General features: G+C 38.6%; 2 protein-coding genes across 4 annotated transcripts in view; one reads left to right on the plus strand and one right to left on the minus strand.

Annotated features, from left to right (window-relative positions):
- Nucleotides 1–480: 480 nt before the first annotated feature.
- On the plus strand, nucleotides 481–13541 carry LOC135195829 (glutamine-rich protein 2-like). Of its 3 annotated transcripts, none has more exons than XM_064222334.1 (7): nucleotides 481–636; nucleotides 2998–3128; nucleotides 4872–4995; nucleotides 9158–9917; nucleotides 11719–11753; nucleotides 12230–12588; nucleotides 12838–13541. In XM_064222334.1, the coding sequence occupies exons 2-7, from the start codon at nucleotides 3003–3005 to the stop codon at nucleotides 13048–13050; spliced, it is 1617 nt and encodes a 538-aa protein (XP_064078404.1). In that variant the 5' UTR covers nucleotides 481–636; nucleotides 2998–3002; the 3' UTR covers nucleotides 13051–13541. The 3 variants fall into 3 exon arrangements, with proteins under 3 accessions (XP_064078404.1, XP_064078405.1, XP_064078406.1); XM_064222335.1 differs by lacking the exon at nucleotides 481–636 and adding an exon at nucleotides 4237–4355 and having other exon boundaries at nucleotides 2993–3128; XM_064222336.1 differs by lacking the exon at nucleotides 481–636 and adding an exon at nucleotides 4237–4321 and having other exon boundaries at nucleotides 2993–3128.
- A 9412-nt stretch (nucleotides 13542–22953) lies between these two features.
- The window catches only part of LOC135195831 (CD82 antigen-like), an 89474-nt gene continuing 86933 nt past the window's right edge, over nucleotides 22954–25494 (minus strand). The window contains exon 7 of the mRNA XM_064222340.1: nucleotides 22954–24503. Coding sequence (XP_064078410.1) covers nucleotides 24297–24503 — 207 coding nt within the window. The 3' untranslated portion in view covers nucleotides 22954–24296. The remainder of the gene's footprint in view (nucleotides 24504–25494) is intronic.

A 25494-nucleotide genomic window follows, 5' to 3' on the forward strand; every position in this document is an offset into this window, starting at 1 on the left:
AAATACTTATACGTTTACATGTTCCATATGTTTTACCTGGTAGATCATTACCGACAAAAAAGCAAACTGCAAAATATCTTGGAAAAAAATCTTAATTTATTCTCAAATAACATTTATATCTTAAGACCCACTAGTTAAAATATCCGTCTGCCTCGCCTGTCATGACCTCATTTTATGAAGACACCTTTTATACGGTCAGGTCACAGGATATACTATAACATCGCTACAGTCAGAGCTTTTGTTATGATATCGGAAACTACTACTGAATCCAAATATTGCAGAATTAAAGAAAACCTCAATAGGCGCATTTAATTGCGAAAGCAGATGTGCGGTTGCTTGCTCGTCTGTGTAGTTAACGATGAGAAATGTCCCCATGGGTATATGCGAAATTTGCTTTCGATGTTATTTATTGAAGCAAGTAAACGTTATATTCGGTCTATTCTGTTCTAGTAGTTTTCGTTTTAAACTCGACCGCTGATTTATTTGGTAACACTGGTTTCCTGAGTTCGGGAATGTACTCTTTCGGGGTGACAGGCATTTGACGGAACAGTCGAGTGCTGCCGCGTTTTTAAAAGGACGAAAACCCTCGGGTTGAGTGTTTTTAATTTAAAAAATCTGCACTGCATCAAAAAATAGGTGAGTTTTGGTATGTTTTACTTGATTAGTTTATGTATTGCTGCGTGTTTTAGGTTTAGTTTGTTAACTAGGGAACTGGAGCGTTAGGGATCTGTAACTTGGTGTTTATATATTCGTTATGGAATGCGCACTGTGATAAAGATTTTTGTTCAGTTTATTTTCTTAGTATTTGCATTCAATATCCCAGAACAAGCGTTAGTGCCTGGATATTAAGAAGAGCCTTATGGATATCGCATTCCTCTCCCTTAGTCCCTTTCACTTTCTACACGTCCCCTCCTCCAACCCCTTGTGCCCAATGTAGCCTTGGTGCAGCACTGGCTAGTAATCGTAGGAAAACGAGAATCATGAAGTAGTCGATTTCTATTAGATTAAAGTCTTGATTACGGCCCGGGGTGTCTTCGGTAACTTTGTACTCCGAGGTTATTTGAAATTATAAATACCCTTCGATCTAAATTGTCACTGTTTGTTGCAGTTACACCTAGCAGGAAAATGAAAAGTAGAGAGTATAAAAGTAGAAGTATGGGAGACTATTGACATTTAAGTCCTCTGTGCATGACTTTAGTTGAGATGGTTTCAATAAACTTGATTCACGCTGAAATAATTACCAGTAATATATGGTATAAATGTCGGTAAGTGTGATATAAGTCCAGGCCCGGTGCAGCAATAATCAGGGTACCTACGCCTACTTTTCTAGTACTAAGCGGTATCGAGGTTGTGGTTTGGGAGATGTAGTGCTTGTTTGATGTCTCGTCCTCTGTTAGATAATGAAGCAAATTATGCAGATTAATGGTGAGCATTTGATTTGATTCAGTGATACAGAATGAATGTATTGTCAGCACCTTGCCTTGCTTGCCTTTCTCATGTGTGTTTACTGATTTAGGTTTATTTTTGTTATGAAGGTCTGTATTAGTCGAAAGAGTGAAGTTTCCAAACAACCATAACTTTCTTGGACTAAATGTTAAAATATGAAGCTTAATCTTTAAAGGTGAAAACCAACCCTAAGATAATTCGGTAGACATAGGTAACTACTCGTCGGGCATTTCTTTGAAAATTAGTTTCATGTAGTATTTGGGTTGTTTGTGAAGAATTTTTGTTTCTGGGGGGTCGACTGTAATAAACCCCAAGGGGCTAGTACTAAACACGGCGAAATACATTGGAAGCCCCAATCCTTAGTGACTTTCGTATTCTCGTCCGTCGGAGTTGTTGCCTAGAATGTATGGGTCCGTCGGGAGTTATTGCCTAGAATGTATGGGGTTGTCCGTTTCCGGGAGTTATTGCTAGAGTAACCCGGGTCCGTCGGGAGTTATGGCTGAATGTATGGGTCCGTCGGGAGTTGTTGCCTAGAATGTATGGGTCCGTCGGGAGTTGTTGCCTAGAATGTATGGGTCCGTCGGGAGTTATTGCCTAGAATGTATGGGTCCGTCGGGAGTTATTGCCTAGAATGTATGGGTCCGTCGGGAGTTATTGCCTAGAATGTATGGGTCCGTCGGGAGTTATTGCCTAAAATGTATGTCCGTCGGGAGATTGCTCGTATGGGTCCGTCGATCGGACCTGTGGGTCGTTTTCCCGATGTTGCCTAGAATCACTATAATTCTGTAGTTAATTCTGGTACAAAGACTACCCATTACATTAGAATGATCATGAGTGACCTCGTAAAATTCAAATTCTAGGTCGACCTTAAAAGTTATAAGATATGAACACTGTATTCATGGTCGTATGCCGTAGGTAACAATTTTAATAAAGCTTAGACTTTCATTTGTATTTCATAACGTGGAGAGTCCCACCTGCAGCAGGTATATTATATAGTTAACTAATTTTACCGATATCTTGCAACAGCTTCTGCAGTTATGTATCCTATTAAAGTACCATAATATCTGAATCATATAGACTGCTCTTATGAGCTAAATTAACAATTTTAACATGAGAGGTGGACATGAGGTAGACTTAGTAACAGTAATCTTTCATTCTTAGCTATATTACTCGAGCAGTTCCTAAGGTTTGGTTTAAGTAACGTCGTGAATTCTCTGAATTCCACTAGTTCGAGATTTTTTTAGTCAAACCCCTAGAGTTAACAAACTGCTGTCTCTTGCTGTTTTCGACCTAGGCAGTCCTGGTATTTTGCCATCTCATTTTGCAACTGTTTCATCCTTAGGTAATTATTGCAGTCTAAAGTGTTATTATATAATTGCTAAATGCGCTCCTATAAGTTTATATAAATAGCACGGTTGATGCCACCTATAATTTTTCAGGTACTTTATATGGATATTAAAATGTTCTTAGTCTTATATTAGCTATCCCCTTAAATCCCCGTGCCTCTATCCATTTTAAGATTTGATGGCTAAAGAATTAATTTTCGAACAGGAATCATGAATTTTAATGAAGCTGAGGGCGAAAGGTACAGGCAGAACGAAGAAATGATGACATGCCCTTTCAACAAGTCGCATCGTGTACAGCCTGCAAGGTTTGCTCTTCACGTAGTTCGATGTGAGAAGGTAAGTAAGCTTTCAGAGGACAGTTAGCTTTCAAATCTGTTTTGGTTTCGTACAATTTTTTTTTATGCTAATTATTGATAGTTATTTTTGGGTGCCAGAAATGTCTAAAATTCAAGGTATTCTTCACTGGTAATTATTCTTTCTATATCTGGTGATTCACTGGGTATATATTTGGTATTGCGAAGCGCCTTCTTATGACTATACTGTTTTTTTTTTCAATCTGTCCACCCGCCTGTGGTGTTTTTGTATGGTAACACTGCGTCCCGGGCTTTAGATAGTTACATTTAGCTTACATTCAACGATTATCATATCCTGTTTCGAATATTAACTGTGTAATTCGCATACAGTAAACTATTAAAAACACTTTTCAGTTGCAAATGTACACCCAGATACCCTTTTATTTGCCTAAAACTTACACAACTTAACTATCTAAGCCCGGGACGCAGTGTTACCATACGCAAACACCAAGGCGAGTGGACAGATGGAAAAAGTATAGTGCAGTAAGGGAAAATTGAGACTAGCATTATGCGAAAGTTTGATAAGGGATTAAATGTATTTCCGTAGTAAAGTCTTCTAATTTGCTGGAAGATAAAACTGTAAAGGGGTTTGTAGATTTAAATAGGTGTTATTCGGGGAACGTAAATTATATTTTGCTTTGTCATAACACACAAGCTCAGTTTGCCTAATAGGGCTGGTTACTTACGTCAGTGGATGGGTGAGGGATCTACCACGGGTTGGATTCAAACTGGCTTCTAGAGTAGTCATTCCTTAAACGACGACACACTCATTGTGTTCGGTCTTGTGCAATGGATAAATTTTTTGTTGCTGTTTGTACTTTTTTCTTATGTCCTTATGTCCCTTCACATGAAGGCTTGGTTCTTGGTAAAATTTATATTAAGACTACCATTCCCCTGAATTTCTATTAAGTTTTTAATCTTATGACTTAATTGATTTACATGCTTTAATTACCAAACTGTCACTTTGAGAACTTACCGCAGAAATGGGGGAGTTTTTAGAAGACAGGGTAAGAAGGCTTTAGAATGTTAATGCTTAATTTTTCATAGGGAGGGCACTTTACTTTATATTCATCATTTCCTATTTTTTTCAGACTTGAGCGTTGGCGAAAAATTTCTTAAGTTTACTTGACGAAATTAACAATATACAGTTGGTCCGTCGACATTTCAACAGTTTAGGTATTCTTTCCTTCTAAAGATAACTAGATTGGAGGTAAATGAATAGGAAACTCAAAAGTGGAAAATTTGATTAAGGCTGTGAAGTATCTTAGCAGGTCAATGAGTCTGTGGTGTAGTTTGAGAAATATAAGTTATGAATTTATTTCAAAGAAAATTTATGTACTAGGTTGTTGTTGACAGTGATTCATGGAAACTTAGGTTCCACTAATAGCTGTTCCTGTACTACTTATTGCTGGGCCCAATTAAAAAATTATAGAAATGTGGACCAATTTGTTTTCTGATATAAAAATTTTCGAAATTAAAATTTTATGTTTAGTGTCCATAGTGATTTGAGGAATATACTACTTCATACTTCATTCCATGTTTTCGGTGGAGGGTCGACTCCTTGGAATGCAGAAAAGGCTTCAGACGGTAATCCTGGCGCTGGGCACCCAGGAGGCGGGGCACCAATTTTTTCAAATGGGTCAAATAGGCTTGAAACTGGCCCTGCGAATAGCTTTTATGTGACTTTTATTTTTTTCTGATGACTTCCAAATTTTCCTTTCGGCAGAAGCACCCACACATAAAACTCGAAAAATGTTTATACAATAGTACCCACTACTTTAAAAAATCAAAGATGGCAGCCCACCTGCTAGTGTGTCCAGATAAAAAAAAAACTGATATAGGCTTAATTGGTAAGTTTCTCCTTTTTTCAGATTTCTTGTCAAATGACTGTGTTGGGGAGGAGGGGGTTGGGGGGGGGGGGCGTTTTTGGGGGGGGGGGGTCCGGGTAACAGTAAATGATAGAGCGCGAAGAATAAATGTCTAACAGGTGACGCTGAAAGAATAGCATAAAAATTACGACTAAAGTATTGACCAATAGACATTCTTCAGAAGACCACCTACGAATAAGATACTACGTATTTACTAGTGCGAATAATTAAAGCTGAAGTGAACTTTGGTTTAATAGTAATGACTTCTTGCAGTAGCAATTGGTTTAAATTGCTATGACAAGTCTTGAGAAAATAATTCAGAAATTAACTAAAATTAAAAGGTTTAATCTTTAGAAATCATAGTAACTGCGGTTCACTTGGACTTAAACTTCTGAATTTCGCTTGCACAAGATTCTTTAAAGATTGATGTCTCTTAATAAGCCCTAAAGATTTAAATAAGTTGGTTGCTCATGATTGCTAAAGATTGTATTCGGTTATGATTGTTAATGATTGTATTCAGTTAACCATGATTGCTTAAGATTGTTTTTGGTTACTCATGTTTCCTATACTCATGATCCCCCATGATTCCTACATACTCCTGATCCCTATAGAGTAAAATGTTTAAAATCAGTTACTCATGATTCGTGAATATGGAAGTAACTTATTCCTAAAGATAAAATTGTTACTCATGATTCCTACTAAAGAATAAAAATATTTTATTACTCATGATTCCTGAAGATTAAAATGTTAATTTTGTTACTCGTGATTACGAAGATTAAAAATTTTTTTTCTCATGATTACTAGCTTTAATTTTTAAAATTATTCATGATTCCTAAAGATTAGAAAATTTGAATTGCAGTTACTCATGATTCCTAAGTTCAAAATGTTTAATTTCACTTATGATTCCTGAATGTGGAAGTTATACTCATGATTCCTAAAGTTAAAATTTTTAATCTTGATGACTAAGAATTTTTAGTTACGTCCTTAACTCGTGATTCCTGAAGGTATTTTTCAGTTACTTACGATTCTAAAGATAAAATTGTTAATCTTTGATGACTAAGAATTTTTAGTTACGTCATTAACTCGTGATTCCTGAAGGTATTTTTCAGTTACTTATGATTCCTAAAGATAAAAAGCGTTAAATTTCTCAAGGTATTTTTCAGTTACTTATGATTCTAAAGATAAAAAGCGTGAATTTTCTCAGTGTACAAATTTTGAATTTTAGGTACTCTTGATTCAGTTACTCCGGATTGCTGAAGATTGAATATTTAATATTCATTTACTCATGATTCCTGAAGATTTAAAAGTAGTACTTGTTACCCGTGATTCCTAAGATTGAATTCAGTAACTCTTAATTCCTAAAGATTAAAGTTATTCATTTTCAGTTACTCATGAATCCTAAGGATTAATAAATTTAGAATTTCAGTTATAATGATTTCTGAAGATGGAATTAGTCTTAGATTACTGAAGATTGGACACTTTTACGTTCAGTTACTCATGATAACTAAAGATTATAGTTCAATGATTTTTGCTTCCTCTGTATAAACTGGAATGATAAAAAATGAAGATTTCTAGATCAGTGGTTCCCAAACTTTTTTTTGTGATTTCCCCTACACCCAGTCAGTTCAACCGTCTAGACTTCCCCTTTCATGTGTATGAGGGAAAGAGTAGTTAAAACACATGACTATTTACTAATTTATTTTTCAAATTTACTGATCTACTGATAAACATATAAAGTGGATAGAGAGGGGTTAGTAACAACTAACCGCATAGCCATAGAAGGGGCGGTTAGTAACAACTAACCACATAGCCATAGAAGGGGCAGTTATTAACAACTAACCGCATAGCCATAGAAGGGGGGTTAGTAACTACTAACCGCATAGCCATAGAAGGGGCGGTTAGTAACAAGTAACCGCATAGCCATAGAAGGGGCGGTTTAGATAACAAGTAACCGCCTATAGCCATAGGAAGGGGGGTTATTAATAAACAAATAAACCAGCAATGGTCCAATAAGAAGGGGGGTTAGTAACAACTAACCGCATGGCCATAGAAGGGGGGTTAGTAACAACTAACCGCATAGCCATAGAAGGGGGGGTTAGTAACAACTAACCGCATAGCCATAGAAGGGGGGGTTAGTAACAACTAACCGCATAGCCATAGAAGGGGGGGTTAGTAACAACTAACCGCATAGCCATAGAAGGGGGGTTCAGGTAACAAATCTAACCGCATAAGCCATAGAAGGGGGGGGGTTTAGTAAAACTAACCTAACCCATGGCCAAATAGAAGGGGGGTGGGGGTTAGTAATCTTACTAACCAGCATGCCATTAGAAGGGGGGGTTAGTAACTACTAACCGCATAGCCATAGAAGGGGGGGTTAGTAACTACTAACCGCATAGCCATAGAAGGGGGGGTTAGTAACTACTAACCGCATAGCCATAGAAGGGGGGGTTAGTAACAAGTAACCAGCATAGCCATAGAGAGGGGTTAGTAACAAGTAACCGCATAGCCATAGAAGGGGGGGTTAGTAAACATAAGGTAAACCGCATAGCCATAGAAGGGGGGGTTAGTAACTACTAACCGCATAGCCATAGAAGGGGGGGTTAGTAACAAGTAACCGCATAGCCATAGAAGGGGGGGTTAGTAACAAACTAACGCCATAGCCATAGGGGAAGGGGGGTAGTAACTAAAACTAAACCGCCTAGCCAAGAAGGGGGGAAGGGGGTTAGTAACAAACTAAAACCGCATAGCCATCGAAGGGCGGGGGGTTGAGTAACTAACTAACCAGCATAGCCATAAGAAGGGGGGGTTAGTGAATTACTAATCCGCATAGCCATAGAAGGGGGGGGTTAGTAACTACTAACCGCCATAAGCCATAAGAAGGGGGGGTTAGTGAACTACTAACCACATAGCCTATAAGAAGGGGGGGGTTGGGGAGTTAGTAACTAACTAACCGCATAGCCATAAGAAGGGGGGGGTTAGTAAACTACTAACCGGCAATAGCCATAGAAAAGGTGGGGGTTAGTAACCTACTAACCTGCATAGCCATAGAAGGGGGGGTTAGTAACTAAGTAAACCGGCATAGCCATAGAAGGGTAGGGGTTAGTAAACAAGTAACCGCATAGCCCATTAGAAGGTAGGGGGTTAGTAAACTAACGAACCGGCATAGCCAATAGAGAGGGGGGGTAGTTAACTTAACTAACCGGCATAGCCATAGAAGGGGGGGAGGGCTTAGTAACTAACTAACGGGCATAGCCACTTAGAAGGGGGGGGTTAGGGGTTAACGAACAATAAAACCGCATAAGCCATAGAGAGGGTTAGAATACTAACCGCATAGCCATAGAGGGGGGGGTTAAGGAACTAACTAACCGCATAAGGGGGGGCCATTAGAAGGGGGAAGGGTTCAGGAACTAACAACCGCATAGCCAATAAGAATGGGGGGTAAGGGGGGGTTAAAAGTAAACTGCATAAGCCATAAGAAGGGCAGGGTTAGTAACCAAGTTAACCGCAAGGGGGGGACATCATAGAAGGGGGGGTTAGTAACTACTAACCGCATAGCCATAGAAGGGGGGGGGGGTTAGGTAACAAGTAACCGGCATAGGCCATAGAAGGGGGGGTTAGTAATCTACTAACCGCATAGAACCAAGAAGGGGGGGTAGTAACAAGTAACCGCTAGCCATAGAAGGGCGGGGGTTAGTAACTACTAATCCGCATAGGCCAATAGAAAAGGGGGGGTTAGCTAACTACTAACCGCAAGAAGGGGGGGTTATTAACTACTAACGCATAGCCATAGAAGGGGGGTTAGGAACGACTAACCGCTAGCCATTGAAGGTGGTGGTTTAGTACTACTAACCGCATAGCCATAGAGAGGGGTTAGTAACAAGTAACAGCATAGCCATAAAGAGAGGTTAGTAACAAATAAAAGGACTTTTGTTTGATCTACTTTAGAATTAAATTAGCGAGGTTTTTTTTTAGTTGGTGGGTAGTGTAATTATTTCCCCCCTGGTAGCTTCAAATTTCCCTTCACGGGGAAATTTCCCCCAGTTTGGGAACCACTGCGTCTAGATCATTAATCTGTGACGTATGAATGTGAGTTTTCATGCCATATAAATGGAGAAAAAATTAACTAATTTATCCTAATTTTAAGGAGGGAAAGATCCACTAGAGCTGGTACTGGAGACTGCAGCCGCAGAAGATTCTCGTAAGGAACCTTCGCAGAACAGAAGTGAGCCCACAGTTTGGTCGGCCGAAGCCCCCTCTCCCAGAGTCGGATCGCCCGTCGTCTCGCGTGGAGCCTTTTCCCCAACAGTCTTCTCGTCGGGAGCCTCTACCCCCACTGTAGTCTCGCCTGGAGCCTTTTCGCCCACTGTAGTCTCGCCTGGAGCCTTTAATCCCACTGTCGGGTCACCTGGAGCCTTTAATCCCACTGTCGGGTCACCTGGAGCCTTTAATCCCACTGTCGGGTCACCTGGAGCCTTGTCTCCCAGAGGAGCCTTTAATCCCATTGTCGGGTCACCTGGAGCCTTGTCTCCCAGAGGAGCCTTTAATCCCACTGTTGGGTCACCTGGAGCCTTGTCTCCCAGAGGAGCCTTTTCTCCCACTGTTGGGTCACCTGGAGCCTTGTCTCCCAGAGGAGCCTTTTCACCCGCTGTCGGGTCACCTGAAGCCTTGTCTCCCAGAGGAGCCTTTTCTCCCGCTGTCTGGTCACCTGGAGCCTTGTCTCCCAGAGGAGCCTTTTCTCCCGCTGTCGGGTCACCTGGAGCCTTATCTCCCAGAGAAGCCTTTTCTCCCACTGTCGGGTCACCTGGAGCCTTATCTCCCAGAGGAGCTGCTTCTCCCACTATCTGGTCACCTGGAGCCTTATCTCCCAGAGTCAGATCAGCTGGAGTCTTGTCACCCACTATCAGGTTAGTTACACACGTTGACCCAATATAGTTGCCCTATGATATAGTTGCTTACTGATCTCTTCTTGCTCACCATTATCCCTACGCTAAGGGGTCTGTTACATGTTTCTTTCCTTACAACATCGGGCTCCTTTCCTTAACATCAGGCGTGGTTTATTATTTGGCAAAGGGGTTTTTGACCACATGCCCTTGCTGTCATCAACCACGGTTATTGACAGTGGGCCTCGCCTTTGACTAAAGAGTTGACCTGCAAGGCAGCAGTTTCCAATTATTTTTGGTGAGCCTAGCCTTTTACTAAAGTACGACTGCAAGGCAGCACTTGTCCTTTTAGTTGCCTTTTACGACACATAGGACCTACGGTGGTGGTATTCTTACACCCCAGCCACAGGGTGGTTAGTTACTTACTGATATACATTTCCGAAACTCTTGAGACATAAAATTTTTTTTTCCCAGTGCAAGGCTATTGGCAAGGGAGTCGTAAAGTACTTAGCCACTTGTCAGTACCACCACTTTGTAACTATTTTAGGTAATTCTAAGCCCTCATTCCGCGGTGAAGTAGACTGTCAGTTGACGTTTCCCCAAGTTATTTTACATACTGAACAAGAATTTAAAGTAATATTTATTCAGATGGCTGTAATTAACCCCCAGGGGCCAGTACTAATCACTGTGAAATACATTGGACTGCCCAATCCCTAGTGGATGTCGTATCTGCGGTTACGTTTCTTGCAGTCCGCGCGGAACTATTCTTTAGAATTACCCTGCAAGGAACTTGACTGCGAATACGACATCCACTAGGGATTAGGGCGTCCAATGTATTAAGCAGTGTTTAGTACTGGCCCCTGGGGATTAATTCAGTCGTCCAAATAAATATTACTTTAAATTCTTGTTCAGTAAGTAAAATAGCTTAATAAAACTTCAACTGCCAGAGTCTACTTTACCGTGGAATGAGGGCTTAGAATGACCCAATTTTAAAGGGTTCTTTCCATTTTGCGCACCAACCCAGGAAAGTGCTATATTAAAGGATCTAGTTTATAAATCTAGGAAAGCTATTTTACCCTGAAGTGGGGAATACTCCCTATTTGAAGCATAAATTATGTGCAAAATTTAATTTTTTAGCAAATCCCCTTTAGCAGCTACTATAAATGTTCTTCTATAAGTGGCTCTTATTGGAAATTTGTACTAGGCTTATAGTTATGCAGCTCAGTCAAGTTAGTATTTCTAAAATTGTTATTAGGGTAACCCCATGTTTATCAGTTTATTATTAGCATCGTTAGCAGTTAATGAATAATGAGCTGGTAGAAAACTCGTGTAAGTTTCTGTAGAAGTTATATATTTAAGTCGAATGAGATATTAGAATCCTATGATCCTACTTGAACCCCTGTGCTTTTGGAAAGCATTCAGCATTCTTAAATCAAGAGTAATTGGCGGTAGTAACAATGTAATTTGAATGAACATCAGTGTGAAGGTAGTTTAGAAAATAGTTTTAGTAATATTAAAATTTAGTTGAATATTTTTAAGGTTTATAATTTTAAGTGTAAAAGTGTGGCTCGTGAGTTTTCAAACTAAAAAATTCTGAATGTTACTTTCCATACTGCAATTTGATTCTTCAATTGGGGATGTGTAGCTTTTGTTGATTATAGCTAAGCTGAATTAATCATATTAATTGAATATGGAAAGGAAATGTGATGTGAGCTCCTGAATCCTATGGCACAATTGCCCAGTAGTAAGCAGCTTTCAGAATCATTAATTAGTTTGGTATTTTCTCAGTTTCCATAAACGATTAATTGGCTTTTCTCTCCACCAGGTACTCTTATGCTGAGGGTGAGGATTTTGAAGACGGTATGTGTATGCTGATATTCCTTTGGGACTTGGTAATATAATTTGGTAGATTTAAATACAATGTACTTGGAATCTTAAATAGCACATTTTTCAGTATGTATTTTGTGGGTTTGGCTGTTGTTGCTAATGTCGAACATTGTGATAAAAATTACCACTAACTTGTAGTAATAAGGTGAACTAAAAAAAAAAAATTTAGTAGTAAAGCACTTTATTATAGTGTGATCATCCACATTTCAAGACATAACTGTACTTGAAAGCTAAACACTTTTCCTACAAAGTTTTAGCATTAGTGTTTAGTTCCTGATTAATTGTAGGTAACTGGATCTGTGTTAAGGAGTCTGGACTGTTTAGGTCATGGTAATTTGTGGTCTCTCTTAACTGTCTTAATCTAATTACAGTAAGATTAATCTGTCATTAAATTTAATGAAATTTCATTACTTATTAAAACTAAACTTAACGAACTTAATCTTTTGCAGAAACCAGGAATCCTGTAAGAGCAGGAGCAAGTGACTCTCTCATAACGCATCCTAGCTACAGTCCCAGCACACTTGTCAGATCACCTGGTGATATGAATGCGCCGAGCACGGATTTTTCATTATTTTCACGCTCTAGTTTTTCTCCTGGATCAAAACCCCTCAAGATTTATCTTCCAAGTAATAATCCATTTTATACTGCACAAACACAGTCATTTGGGAGTTCTACACCAGCGGCTGCTGCTTCCGGACAAGAAACAAGCAGCATTCTCTCAGATTATGGTGTACATGCATTGAGTACCAGTGGCATTAATACAGCAAGCAGTGCAGTTTCGGTGACAAGTGGAGCAAGGCCCAAGGAGGTTAGTTTGAATAAGTGTTATTACATCTTGGAAAGATATGTTCCAAGTTAAGCAAATAATCTTATGTTCAATACTGTGGTTGTCTCTTGATACTGTTAAGACTGATAACTGAATAGTTTTCTTGAAAAAGTAAAAATTTGTTTAGCATTGCCTTGATAATTAAACTTTATAGTCACTACTATTCTACTAATTCTACTGTTTTGGGATATCTTACCTGTGGAAATGACTCCTAATTTCTTGAAATGGCAGGTTTCCAGGAAGGTGGCGCCAGCACAGAGAAAGTATATGATCAAGCAGAAAAGGTTTTTGGAAAAGAAACTTCATGGCATAAAGAAACTAGAAAGGAGAGTGGCTACCGGGCAGACTTTGACGGAGGAGGAGAAAATTAAAGTTGATAAGAAAGAAGAGTATGAAGAAGAGCTGATGGCCTTATTCGACCAAGGGGTAAACTTAGACGATTGATGTTTTTGATGCAGTGCAGAGATAAGGTTTATGCACTATAGAAGTTAAGGTTCTTTTTTAATTTTTAGGTTTTAATGTATTTTAAAAGGTGCACACGACTTCTTTCTGTAAGGACTAACTTAAGGATTGACGAACTTAAGGTTTTAATCCTTACTGTAAGGACTAATTTATGGTTTTAATTCTTGCTGAACACAGTGAGGTTTATTTTATATTGGAACAGCAGCTTTAGGTTTACTATACATAGTAAGCCATAGGTTTAGATATTAGAGCAGCAGGTATAGGTGTAATGTCATTTAATGTAGGAATTGCAAGAAGAAATATTTTGGAATTGCATTGATTCTTAAAATTCAAAAAGACAAAGTAGCAAGGGGGGTTATATCGCTAGAGGTATAGAATGTATCTGGGAAGAATTGGTGAGCAGATAAAGCCATAGTTTGATATTGTAGCTGTTCCTCTTGACGAATGATATTCCTACAATAATACAAACCTTTGTCTTTTATATGGAATACCTTGATCGATAGCTGGTCTGGTGGTTGAAGCTTTCCAGGGATATCTTGATCGATAGCTGGGCTGGTGGTTGAAGCTTTCTAGGAATAGCTTTATCGATAGCTGGTCTGGTGGTTGAAGCTTTCTAGGAATTTTATCGATAGCTGGTCTGGTGGTTGAAGCTTTCCAGGGATATCTTGATCGATAGCTGGTCTGGTGGTTGAAGCTTTCCAGGGATATCTTGATCGATAGCTGGTCTGGTGGTTGAAGCTTTCCAGGGATATCTTGATCGATAGCTGGTCTGGTGGTTGAAGCTTTCCAGGGATATCTTGATCGATAGCTGGTCTGGTGGTTGAAGCTTTCTAGGAATTTTATCGATAGCTGGTCTGGTGGTTGAAGCTTTCTAGGGATATCTTGATCGATAGCTGGTCTTCTGGTTAAAGATTCATAATAACGGCCCCCTACATTAACTGGCCAGCATATGCACTTCTTCATCTATTACTATGGAGACTCCAAAAGCGCAATTTCCATCTGTTCTGTTGAAACTGACTTGCTAACTTTTTGACTCTTGCAAGGACTGTATTGGAGCCACTGCAAACTTTTCAAGAAAGCTTAGTGTGTGTAGTTATACAATACAGAAATCCAATACACGCAGCCCATCCCTTTAACCAATTTCAATTGCCCGGTTGCTTGAAGGAAAGTGCATAGTTTGCCTACAGAATATGAATGGGTTTCCTATTCTCCTCTGTCACAAATTACTAGTTAACAAAGCTTTAAGGACCTGACCAGCCATCGTCGAAAGTATACTATATAAAAAAATCTACGTTTAGGAGTGGATTAATCCCGCATTTTACTCAAAACTGCAACAGAAATATTGATCTATTAGTGAAATGACTTCAATTTCTGGTTGGATGGATTGTATTTGCTTGGTCACACTTTTAATACTGGCCTGGTAAGTTGTGCTGGTACTACATGGTTTCATGAGGTTGAAAAGTCTTGATTTGCTGCGGCAGCATTAGATTTCCCACATTTTATCTCTGTGCCTCAACTTTGGCGTTGGCATTGAATCCTTTAAAGTTTTAATGATTAAATGTCGTTGGCATTTAATCCTTTAAAGTTTTATGATGAAAAATCACTAGATTTTATAGGGACTACTAATAAAGTTAAGTGAAGTGTGGAGGGTTCAGCCTGGTAATCTAAAGTTATAAATCTCATGCTAGATTTTATTTTTAACCTAAGGAATGTGGAACGAGCTTTTGACTTTTTTTATCTATTTGTACTTTCTCATCTGATGAGTGTTTTTAGATAGGAATAAATTTTTACTGTGCACTGTAATATCAATACAAAGGAAAAGAAATTTTTTAGTTTTCTTAATCCCTTTATAACGGTGAAATAAATTAAGCAGCTTCATAATCACCAAAAATTATTCGTGAAATGTTGCTAGGAAGTAGTTTTGCAACATTCCAAGCATTGTTTTATCTGATTGTGCAGAGAGAGTAGTTGGATATTTAGAAGTTTTATTTTGAACAAATTTCAGAATTGTAAGTGTTCCAAAATCTTATTCGATGGAAGGTTATCACGAGATTGAATTCATGAAGTGATTTGACTAAAAGTAACGTGGTAGAAAACATTGATTCCTTTTGACAATGTTGCATATAAAAATGCTCTTAAATTTAAATACGGCTATAAAAGGAGTCTACTAAACCCAACACCCTAGTACTAGAAAATAAACTAAGTGGTATAAAACTACGCGGAGGGACCTGACTGTAGATAAAGCTCAAAATTGTACAGTCCGTCTAAATATGTTAGCACAACGTGCATAAATAAACTTACGAAGACACCAGCAGTAGTTGGTCACAATAAATGCACAATTGTCCACCAATATACGAGCGCAATTTACACCTAATCGACTAAACAGAACTTTGTAATTATTTTAATTTTTCTAAAGTAGTTCTGTTCGCCTAAATGCCTGACTCAATACCCTACTTGTCGATGCCATGGGTCCAAGAGCAAGTGAGGGATTGTTTCCTCGACTTATAAATATCAAGAACAGTTTTGCTGAATTTTCTGTAACGCTGGAAACTACCACGGTCTGGTTCCCACCGGACTCAGATCGGTATAAAATATTAGTCTGGTGGGTTTATGGTGTAGAGTCTTTTGCATACGCGTTAACGTTCATTGCAAAGTGGTTGGTACTAAATACTGCGCCTATTTCGCACATCCTAAACTAGCAGTTAACCAGAGAGGCGCGATAGTTGTAGTACGTTTACCAAGATTTCTTCTAGTCAGCAAGCCAGCTGTATACATTCCCACACTTCGACCGTTTGCACATTACAGTCTTCTAATCTATGGGAAGCTACTGTAAACTCGCCCTACTAGTCTTTCGTTCACCAGTAAAGAGAAAATATTTTTAACTATAGTTATGCCACAATTTTTGTAAGATATAGAAAACGGTTAAAGTTTATGGCACACTTTAACATTTTATCACAATTGTCAGTGTTTTGGTATCTACATGGAAATTTGTCATATTCCTAACGGCAGATCATACCAGAATAATGCACAATAGAATAATGCACGTTAGCCATTCGAATGGTTAAGTTGAACGGCTGTTTCGTACATACATGAATGTAATGATCTACTTAAAAGTCTAATAAGATAAAAGCCTTGGAAGATGAAAGTGTAATTTAAGCAGATAGGAAGAGGTGGGATTTATTTTTTAAATATTTACTTTTAAAATATGTTCATCTTTTAAGTAAAGTGTAAGATTGCGATGGCAACACTGTTTTGACCTGTTAAGGCCTGTCCACACGAGCGGGTCTGATCGGCGTGCTCCGGGGTTGACGGGCAAATTCTGGCGGGCTTCTCCGTGAATGTTGTCCACATGGGTGAGGCGATGGAGAGGTGGGCGTGCCCGACGATGCCAGTAGTGTGTGTTCAGTGCGGTACGATAAACATGGTGCCTACCGCAAAGAAGATACTGTGTAGCATGATAATTGCTTTGTGTGTGATGAAAAAGAAGAGGAGGAGGAGAATATGGTGCAATGAATGGCTCCGTAATAAGTATTGTATATGGTTAACGTACGTCTGCCAGGGTCAAAGCTAAAGCCATCTGGCACCACCATGGTGATTTTGCTACAAAAGCCATCGGGCAATTTGATGGTTTGCCCATCAAGTGTGCCCGTTGGAGGGGAGGTCCGCCGATCAGGCCTGGTCGTGTGGACAGGCCTGTAAGTGTTTAGGCCCGTCTACAGTCAAGCTTTGCTCGATGAACTTTTTGATGTGACGAAGAAAATGCAACAGTTCTGACTTTACCCGTTGTTTCTCCGCTTCTGACGTTACATCGGACAAAGTTCGTCAACCAAAGCTCGACCGTATGGAAAGGGCCTTAGATTACGAAATTACTCGCTAAAATTGACTGTTAGATTATGAAGTATACTCTCTGTACTTTGGTGCATTACGGTGGCTACACTGGCAAAATTTTGACCCAACGAAGTGTTAAATTGCAAACACTACTCTTGGCATCATTCTGACTTAATGAAGGGCTGGATTACGATGGCTACTATGGTACAATTTTGACTTGTTTTTTTTTTTTTTTTTTTTTTTTTTTTTTTTTTTTTTTTTTTTTTTTTTTTTTTTTAACATTCCATAAATATTCATGTCCATTTTCGTTACAGCACCAGTGTAAAATAAAACACCGTAGTGGGGTAGTGCCGTCAGTGGACCTCGTGCTGTGCACTGTTGGCATTACTCAAGGTTCTTTGCAGCGTGCCTTCAGCCCCTAGCTGCAACCACTTTCGTTCTTTTTACTGTACCTCCGTTCATATTCTCTTAATTCATCTGACTTTCCACCCTCTTCTAACACTTGATTCATAGTGCAACTACGAGATTTTCCTCCTGTTACACCTTTCAAGCCTGTTTCTGTCAATTTCCGTTTCAGCGCCGAATGACTTCATAGGTCCCAGTGTTTACCCTTTGGCCGTAATTTATATGAAACTCAACTTTAAAGAAAAAGAAAATTTTTTAAGAGCCATGGTAGTTTAATAAGCAACTACTACTATGAGATTCAGGGCCTCTGTAACACTGTTTTTTCGCAATAACTTTTTATCTATGCAGTTCATAAATATAACGCTTATTCAGAATACATATTATATCTACACATAGATTTTTACTGTATTCTGCATTACGTAGGTTGAATAAATTTGGTACTTATAATGTAAAAGTGACTTTTTTTTGAAGACGGGCCAACTTACTCAGAGAAAAGGTTTCGAACGCACTCGTTACGTAACTTATGACAGCATTTCTTCCCTCTTTCTCGATGGATGATTGGCTATACGTAACGAGGCTAAACCTCTGGCAGCAATGACATACAAATTTAAATACAAGCAAAGCAGTACACCTTTATGAACTCTGAAACCTCTCCACTGATAATTGTCATAATAAACAAACCGACAAAATATGTTAATAAATACAAAAACACTTCGATTATTAGTCTAACTCCCAAAATAGGTTTCCTAAGAAATTACAGTCTACTTTATAGGTCACAATCAGATCGACAAGATGTAGGGAATAGTTGGTAATTTTCAAAAACATAGTAGACAAGCTTGATTTGATAACTGCTATATCCAATGTCAAGCAATTTTTATTTATTGGCGATCTACATATTTACTGAAAAAAAAAATAGCCGGTACCGTATATTGGCTTTAAACCTTCACCAATAATTATCGTTAGAATGATGACTTCATGAGGCTTCACCCACTTTCGCCTCTTTATAATTCAGGATAACACTGAAGGCTATCATGGGCATTGTTGGATTAGAAAATTTAACTTCAGGCTATAAAAACTAATTTCTCGAGTAGTTGAAGAAGTGCTAAATGATCCTTGAGGATCCCAGCAGTTGGCCTAAACGTTTAATTCATGTATATTACTGCTATACTGTTGCGGCACTACTGCTACAGTAGTATTACTACGCTAGCACTGATACCCCACCCACATCTATGTATCGTTCCGCCATTCATAAAATCTTTGGGTTTCAGAGCCGATGGAGTTTCTGTCTGGTGGATGGGCGGGGCAACATTTCGTCAAAAGGTGTTGGTTTACCTTGCTTACGTACTGAATGTTTTTTGACTCTTGGCTCGTAATCATTGGCCATTGCGTCGGCTAGATCATTTTTACTATATAAAAATTAAAACTATTCGGTTTAGGTTATTGATAATGCTGACAAAATTTGTTTGTGGTTGTAAAATATACATATGTCAACTTTCAGCTACATCCGATGCTTTGACAAGGAGCAAAGTCCAAAAAACCGTGTTACAGAGGCCCTGAATCTCATAGTAGGCTACATCGAAGTATATGTACTACAGATACCGATGCCTTCACTTCAAAGTGTTTTCTTTCTTAAATGTTTAAAAAAAGTAAAAAAAAAAAAAAAATTTTATGCGTAATGGCTTCCTATTGTTCGATTCAAATTCATACTTTCTCAGACTTAATATGGTTTTATGCCTAATCCCAGTAGGGAGTTAGTGTCGTTAGTGCACCTCGTGCTGTGTACTGTAGCCATTACTCAAGGTTCTTTCCAGCGTGCCTTAAGCCCCTAGCTGCAACCCTATTTGTTTCTTTTACTGTACCTCCTTTCATATTCTTTCTTTCATCTTACTCTCCACCCTTTTCTAACAAATGATTCAGAGTGCAAATGTGAGGTTTTCCTCTCGTTGCACCTGTCAAACGTTTCACTGTCAATTTCCGTTTCAGCGCTGAATGACATCGTAGGTCCCAGTGCTAGGTCTTAGGACTAAATCATATATTCAATTTTTGCCTGATGGCTTTCTAATCTTTGAATTCAGATTCATACGTTCTCCTAAAAAAAACTTAACAGCTTTTCATATTCACTCGTATAAAAATGTTCGGCTTAGGCACGGCTCCCTTCTTGGTTGGTTGCTCTAGTCCCGAGTTCCACATCAGGCCTCGTTTTACCTCTTGCCACACTTGCATGCCGCCTTTGTAAAGAGGCCGTGAGGGAATAACGTAGACTTTACCTCAACAAACCAAGCAGATGGGTAATTTTATGACTATAGCTGACTGCCTTAGTAATTTTATGACTATAGCTGACTGCCTTAGTCATTTTATGACTATAGCTGACTGCCTTAGTCATTTTATGACTATAGCTGACTGCCTTAGTACTTTTATGACTATAGCTGACTGCCTTAGTAATTCTATGATATAGCTGACTGACTTAGTAATTTTAGAATAGCTGCCTGCCTAGTAATTTTATGACTATAGCTGACTGCCTAGCAAATTGTAGGACGATAGCTGACATGCCTTCGTCGTTTTATGACTATAGTGACTGCCATAGTAATTTTATGACTATAGCTGACTGCTTAGGCAATTTTAGGACTATCAGCTGACTTGCCTTAGTCATTTAGACTATAGCTGAATGGCCTTAGTATTTTATGACTATAGCTGACTGCCTAGTCATTTTATGACTATTAGCTGACTGCCTTAGTCAGTTATGACTATAGCGGACTGTCTTAGTAATTTTATGAATATAGCTGACTGCCTTAGCAATTTTTTATACTATAGCTGACCTGCCTTAGTCATTTTATGACTATAGCTGACTGCCCTTTAGTCATTTTTATGACTATAGCTTACTGCCCTTAGTCATTTTTTAATGACTATAAGCTGAACTGCCTTATCATTTTATGACTATTCTGACTGTCTTAGTCATTTTATGACTATAGCTGACTGCCTTAGTAATTTTATGACGATAGCTGACTGCCTTAGTAATTTTATGACTATAGCTGACTGCCTTAGTCATTTTATAACTATAGCTGACTGCTTTAGTAATTTTATGACTATAGCTGACTGCCTTAGCAATTTTATGACTATAGCTGACTGCCTTAGTCATTTTATGACTATAGCTGACTGCCATAGTAATTTTATGACTATAGCTGACAGCTTTAGTCATTTTATGACTATAGCTGACTGCCTTAGTCATTTTATGACTCTAGCTGAATATTGCCTAGTCATGTTTTATGACTCTAGCTGACTGCCATATAGTCATTTTATGACTATAGCTGACTGCCTTAGTCATTTTATGACTATAGCTGACTGCCTTAGTCATTTTATGACTATAGCTGACTGCCTTAGTCATTTTATGACTATAGCTGACTGCCTTAGTAATTTTATGACTATAGCTGACTGCCTTAAAGTGAAGGACAAAAGTTATTTTTAAAATGAGTGGTTAACAATTGGCTTGCCAACTAAAAGTAGTGAACGCAATGTTGCGTAAGTAAGGCTGACATAGAAACATTATCGCTGAATGACCTTCGGGTCCCAGTGCTTGGGACTGGATTGGGTTATAGAATTTAGGCCAACGGCCAAGCGCTGGTACCTATGAGGTCATTCAGTGCTGAAAGGGAAATTGACAGAGAGGTTTAAAAAGTGTGACAGGCGGAAAACCTCAAAGCAGTAGCACTATGAATCAATTGTTAAGAGAAGATGGAAAGTCAGATGGAAGAAAGAATATCCACGGAGGTACAGAAAAAGGAATGAAAGAGGTTGCAGCTAGGGGACAAAGGGACGCTGCAAAGAACCTCGAGTAATGCCTACGGTGTACCACGTGAGGTGAACTAACGGCACTACACCCCTACGGTAGCCAGCGCGTGGGGTACAAATCTGAATACCAGACATTCATTCAGAGAAATGGTGCTTGGAAGGTGTAGAAGTGTTAGATTATAAAAATAAAAAAGATCAAGGACATAATGCCAAGGTTCACAAAGGTTAATGAAACCATACAGTGCTCTGCATAATTATGTAGTAAAAAAGTGACTTCACATATCGATGGCAAGTATAAAAAATGTAATACTATCCTTAAAACTAAAATGCAGTATTGAAGCAACAATAACAAGTAACAGTTCCGAAACGGCTTAAAATAAACAACAAGACAGAGAAACTACTTACATGATTTACAGTGCGGATGTACAGATATATATACAGCATTGATTAAGTTTACTAAGACATCCTTTGCCCAAAAAGGCAATTCTCAAAGACTAATTCTACGTGGAGATTTATTTTAAGAATGGTTATGTCGAGAGAGAATTATCGGTTAATTAAACAAAAAATTATTGGTTTCTGCATATCGAGTGTCTTGGTAACAAACTTTTAATTCTCAATCATTAAGCAAACAAAAACTTTAGTTTTCTTCTGAAGATTGAAAAAGAAAACCACAAAATCACTATGTATTACGTGTTTACTTATAAGTATTTAGGGCCTGAAAGTACTCAGAGTGTTGAGTAAAATAAAATGTGAATACTTATAAGTAAACACGTTATACACAGTGATTTTGTGGGTTTCTTTTTCAATCTCAATAATTCCCATTAATTTCGTAACCCTTAGCTGTCCAGCTTCTTAGGGGAGACTGGTCTGACCAGAACCCACTGAGATGTCCTGTGTGTGACAATGCATCTCGGTTATCTACATAGTTAAGTCCTAACCCGATAAAGTTTCACTTCTTTCATCGGTATTTCAATTGAAAATCTTTATCATATTTACCTTACATGTATAACGAAAGGGTAACAACGGGTATCATTGATCTCCTGCAAGTATACTAGACCTCTTCGTTTTCGTTAAAGAAAATCTCGCTGATAAGCGAATGAGCACAGCTGTTATGAATTGGCTTCATGTATTCCAGTTTACTCTAACCAAACGTCCTGGGACCAGATCTCATCGTCGCTTGGAATTATATTAGTACTACCATTTCAAAGTAATGTTAAACATTAGTACCCTTAAAAAAAAGGATCTTATACCATGACTATTTTCGTTGGTTCTTGAAAATAGGCAAACTGTAGAATCGATGATTCTAATGGCGAGATGAAGAGATGACAGAATTCCAATATTTTGAGGCGGCTATTGGCGAATACTTCTTCGTCTTCAATTTTTCAACTGTAGTCTTGGCTTGGGTCCCATCGCTAAAACAGATGTCTATTGTCAACACTGAAATATTCTTGTTCTGAAGGTACAGAAGTATAGATTTTTTTCTTACTGTTGAACGGTCCGGTGTTAACTTTGTCTATACCAAGGCACTTCGATACTCGATACGTACTTATAAATTCAAAATTATTATTTAAACGTCTACCATAATCGACATATTCAAAGTTAGGACTATACTCTGCAATAATTAATGTTTAGAAGATCTTCGACATAATAACTGCGTTGCTGAATAATTTCAGCCAAAGAATATATAAAAAAATTTCTCTCGATATAACCACCCGTAAGAAGAGGACAGAGTACACAAGGAATTTGCTTTTGGATATTAAAATGGCACCACACAATATGACCTCAACAATCAATATACATACATACATACATACATACATACAACATAACACACATATCATACAATACATACATATATATTATATATATATATATATATATATATATATATATAGGCTTATAATTATACAATTATCATTACATATTTCTATACGTTTTCTCCAGGTCTTACTCCTTTTTGCCAGAAGGTGTCGTAAGCCAAATTTAATTATATTCAAGTAAACACTTTCTGATACACAACTAAATGGAAATTACATATAACGTACTTTTGTTCTCGACGCAAATTTCAGCTGACGGGGACTAATATGGATCTTAAAAAAAAAAAAAGGACACCTTTTGGAAAAGAAAACGTCGCTACAGACTTGAAAATACAGACCCCTAAGTAGTATACAGATTGAAAATCAGCTTGAATGGCGTAAGAATGAATTCGGGTTATCACGCTGGACTTCAGTCACCCTGAAGGGTGACGTCGGCATCACGCGAAAACACTGATCACCACGTGAAAACTCAAGTTGCAACTCGAGGAGGAACTTAGTTACCACATGATGACCTCATGTTCAATTCGAAGAAGGGCGTCCTCTTCGAATAGTGACCCTTTTCAAGACAGAAAACTAAGAAAGGTCATCACACGAGACGACTCTGGTTCGTCACTGAGGCTTCGTCAGTCCGACAGAAGGACTTTTCAAAGACCCACTCCACACTTTCTAGACTTCCTTAGAAAAGACTGAACAAAGTCCTACTCGAAAAGTCTTCAGAACCCAAATCAAAGATTTCCAGAAGTCCCTCTTTGGACTTTTCTGAAGACCTTCTCAGAAAGGATTTTACGAAGTCCTATTCCAGAAGTTTTTCGAATCCAAAATCAAACCGTTCCAAAATATGACAAGAAAAATTTAATTTCGAACTACTACATAAAACCTAAAATTCCAGTTGGAACACATTCGCAGGGATGTTAAATCCTATCCAGGATGGACTAATTTTCCAAATTGCTAATCGAGAAGTTTTACGCAAGAAATTTCTAAAAGTTTGCCCTGGAAAACATTCAAGTCCTATTCACAAAGGACACGGCTAGGCTTTGCTCGAGCAAGACTTTCAAAGGTTTCTCTGAAAGACTCCTGAACCTAATGATAAACAGAGTCATCTCCTGCAGACCCTAATTATCTCCCCCAAAGTGGCCCTCAAGTAGTTATCCCACGATGACTTTCCGGATCACCAGAAGCTCTTCAGTCAGCTCTCTTTGCCAAACTTCCTGGTCCCTCCTTCTTCCGAAAGATGGCCCGGAAAAAAGTCATCGGGCGTTGACTTCTTGAGTTCCCAAACCCAAGAACCCCTCCCCCCTAATTCCAACCCCTTCCCCAAAGGTGTTCCTTCTACCAGCCTCTACGCGAGGAGGACCTTTGAGGCTACCACATGAGGTCATCATGGTCGACGGCTCATAGGGAGTAGCCTCCTTTTTCATTGTGGAGGCGTCGCTTCGAGGAAGAGGTCCTCTTGTAGCCGACCTTGTCCTTGAGCTTGTGGATGATGTGGATGCAGAGGACGACGCACATCAGCTGGAGGCCTCCTACGGCAGCCAGGACGGAGCACCAGATGGCTTTGTTTTCGTTCATCCAGAACTTGAGAGGAGCTCCACAGCCATTCTGGGGAAACAATGGTTACATTAGCGCTCGTTACTGTGAGGCAAAATAGAAAATCAAAATGTTATACTTCTAAAAGCTTTTTTTTTCATATGGTATAACATACAATCAAAATGTTTTGTTATTTCATTTTCAAGTGGCAGAAAGAATGATGTAAATAGTTATAGTACTCACTATTTCATTCCATACTGCTGAATGAACAATGACAAAAATTCCATTACTTACTATCTAATATTATAAGGTATGATGAATAATGAAAAATCTGTTATTTATCACTGAATGAGCATAATGAATACTAAGAATGATAGAGCCAAGACGTTATTTTTCTGTGGCAGAATGAACAATCACAAAGTAAAAGGCAGAGACCAGTTCTTTTCAGGTACAGAGAATAACAAAAATAAAGAGAGTCAACTTGACTAAAACACTGCGAGTATTTAAAATCTCCTGGATACTGAAAATCCATATTCATAAATGAATGAATGAGTTATCTGTGGATTTCAATTGGCTTTCGCACTTTTAAGCAAAGTGACACTTGGCACTGTCCCGAGCGGGAAACTACTGAGAGCCTACAGGTAAAACATTAATATATGACTGGATTTTTAATCATCAGATGATGATCTTGATAAATATGGAAAGACAGGAAATCGCCAATGAAGAACTGGGAAAAAGAGTGACCATCCCGAGAAGGTGAAAACAAGCTCATTCTACAGTTTAATGGTATTATATATTTCACAAATTATATGGACTTTTATGCCTCAATGGCCTCTAACTCATCAGCTTCCTATTATTTTTGGATACAGTAAGAACGTTGAAAGCCAAAAGAGTATTAATGTAGAAATTTCCTTTTTGGTGGGATTCGAACCAATGCACGTTAGATGACTGACCTACCACTCTACACCATGTGGGACGTAATGACAGCTAAAAATCAACTTAGTAAGATAGATATTTTGGAGGCAGATGGAAAGGAAAATCTAATGTTCTTATGTAGCTTAGC

This window comes from Macrobrachium nipponense, chromosome 16 (genome assembly GCF_015104395.2).
Source record: "Macrobrachium nipponense isolate FS-2020 chromosome 16, ASM1510439v2, whole genome shotgun sequence".
Classification (NCBI taxonomy): domain Eukaryota; kingdom Metazoa; phylum Arthropoda; class Malacostraca; order Decapoda; family Palaemonidae; genus Macrobrachium; species Macrobrachium nipponense.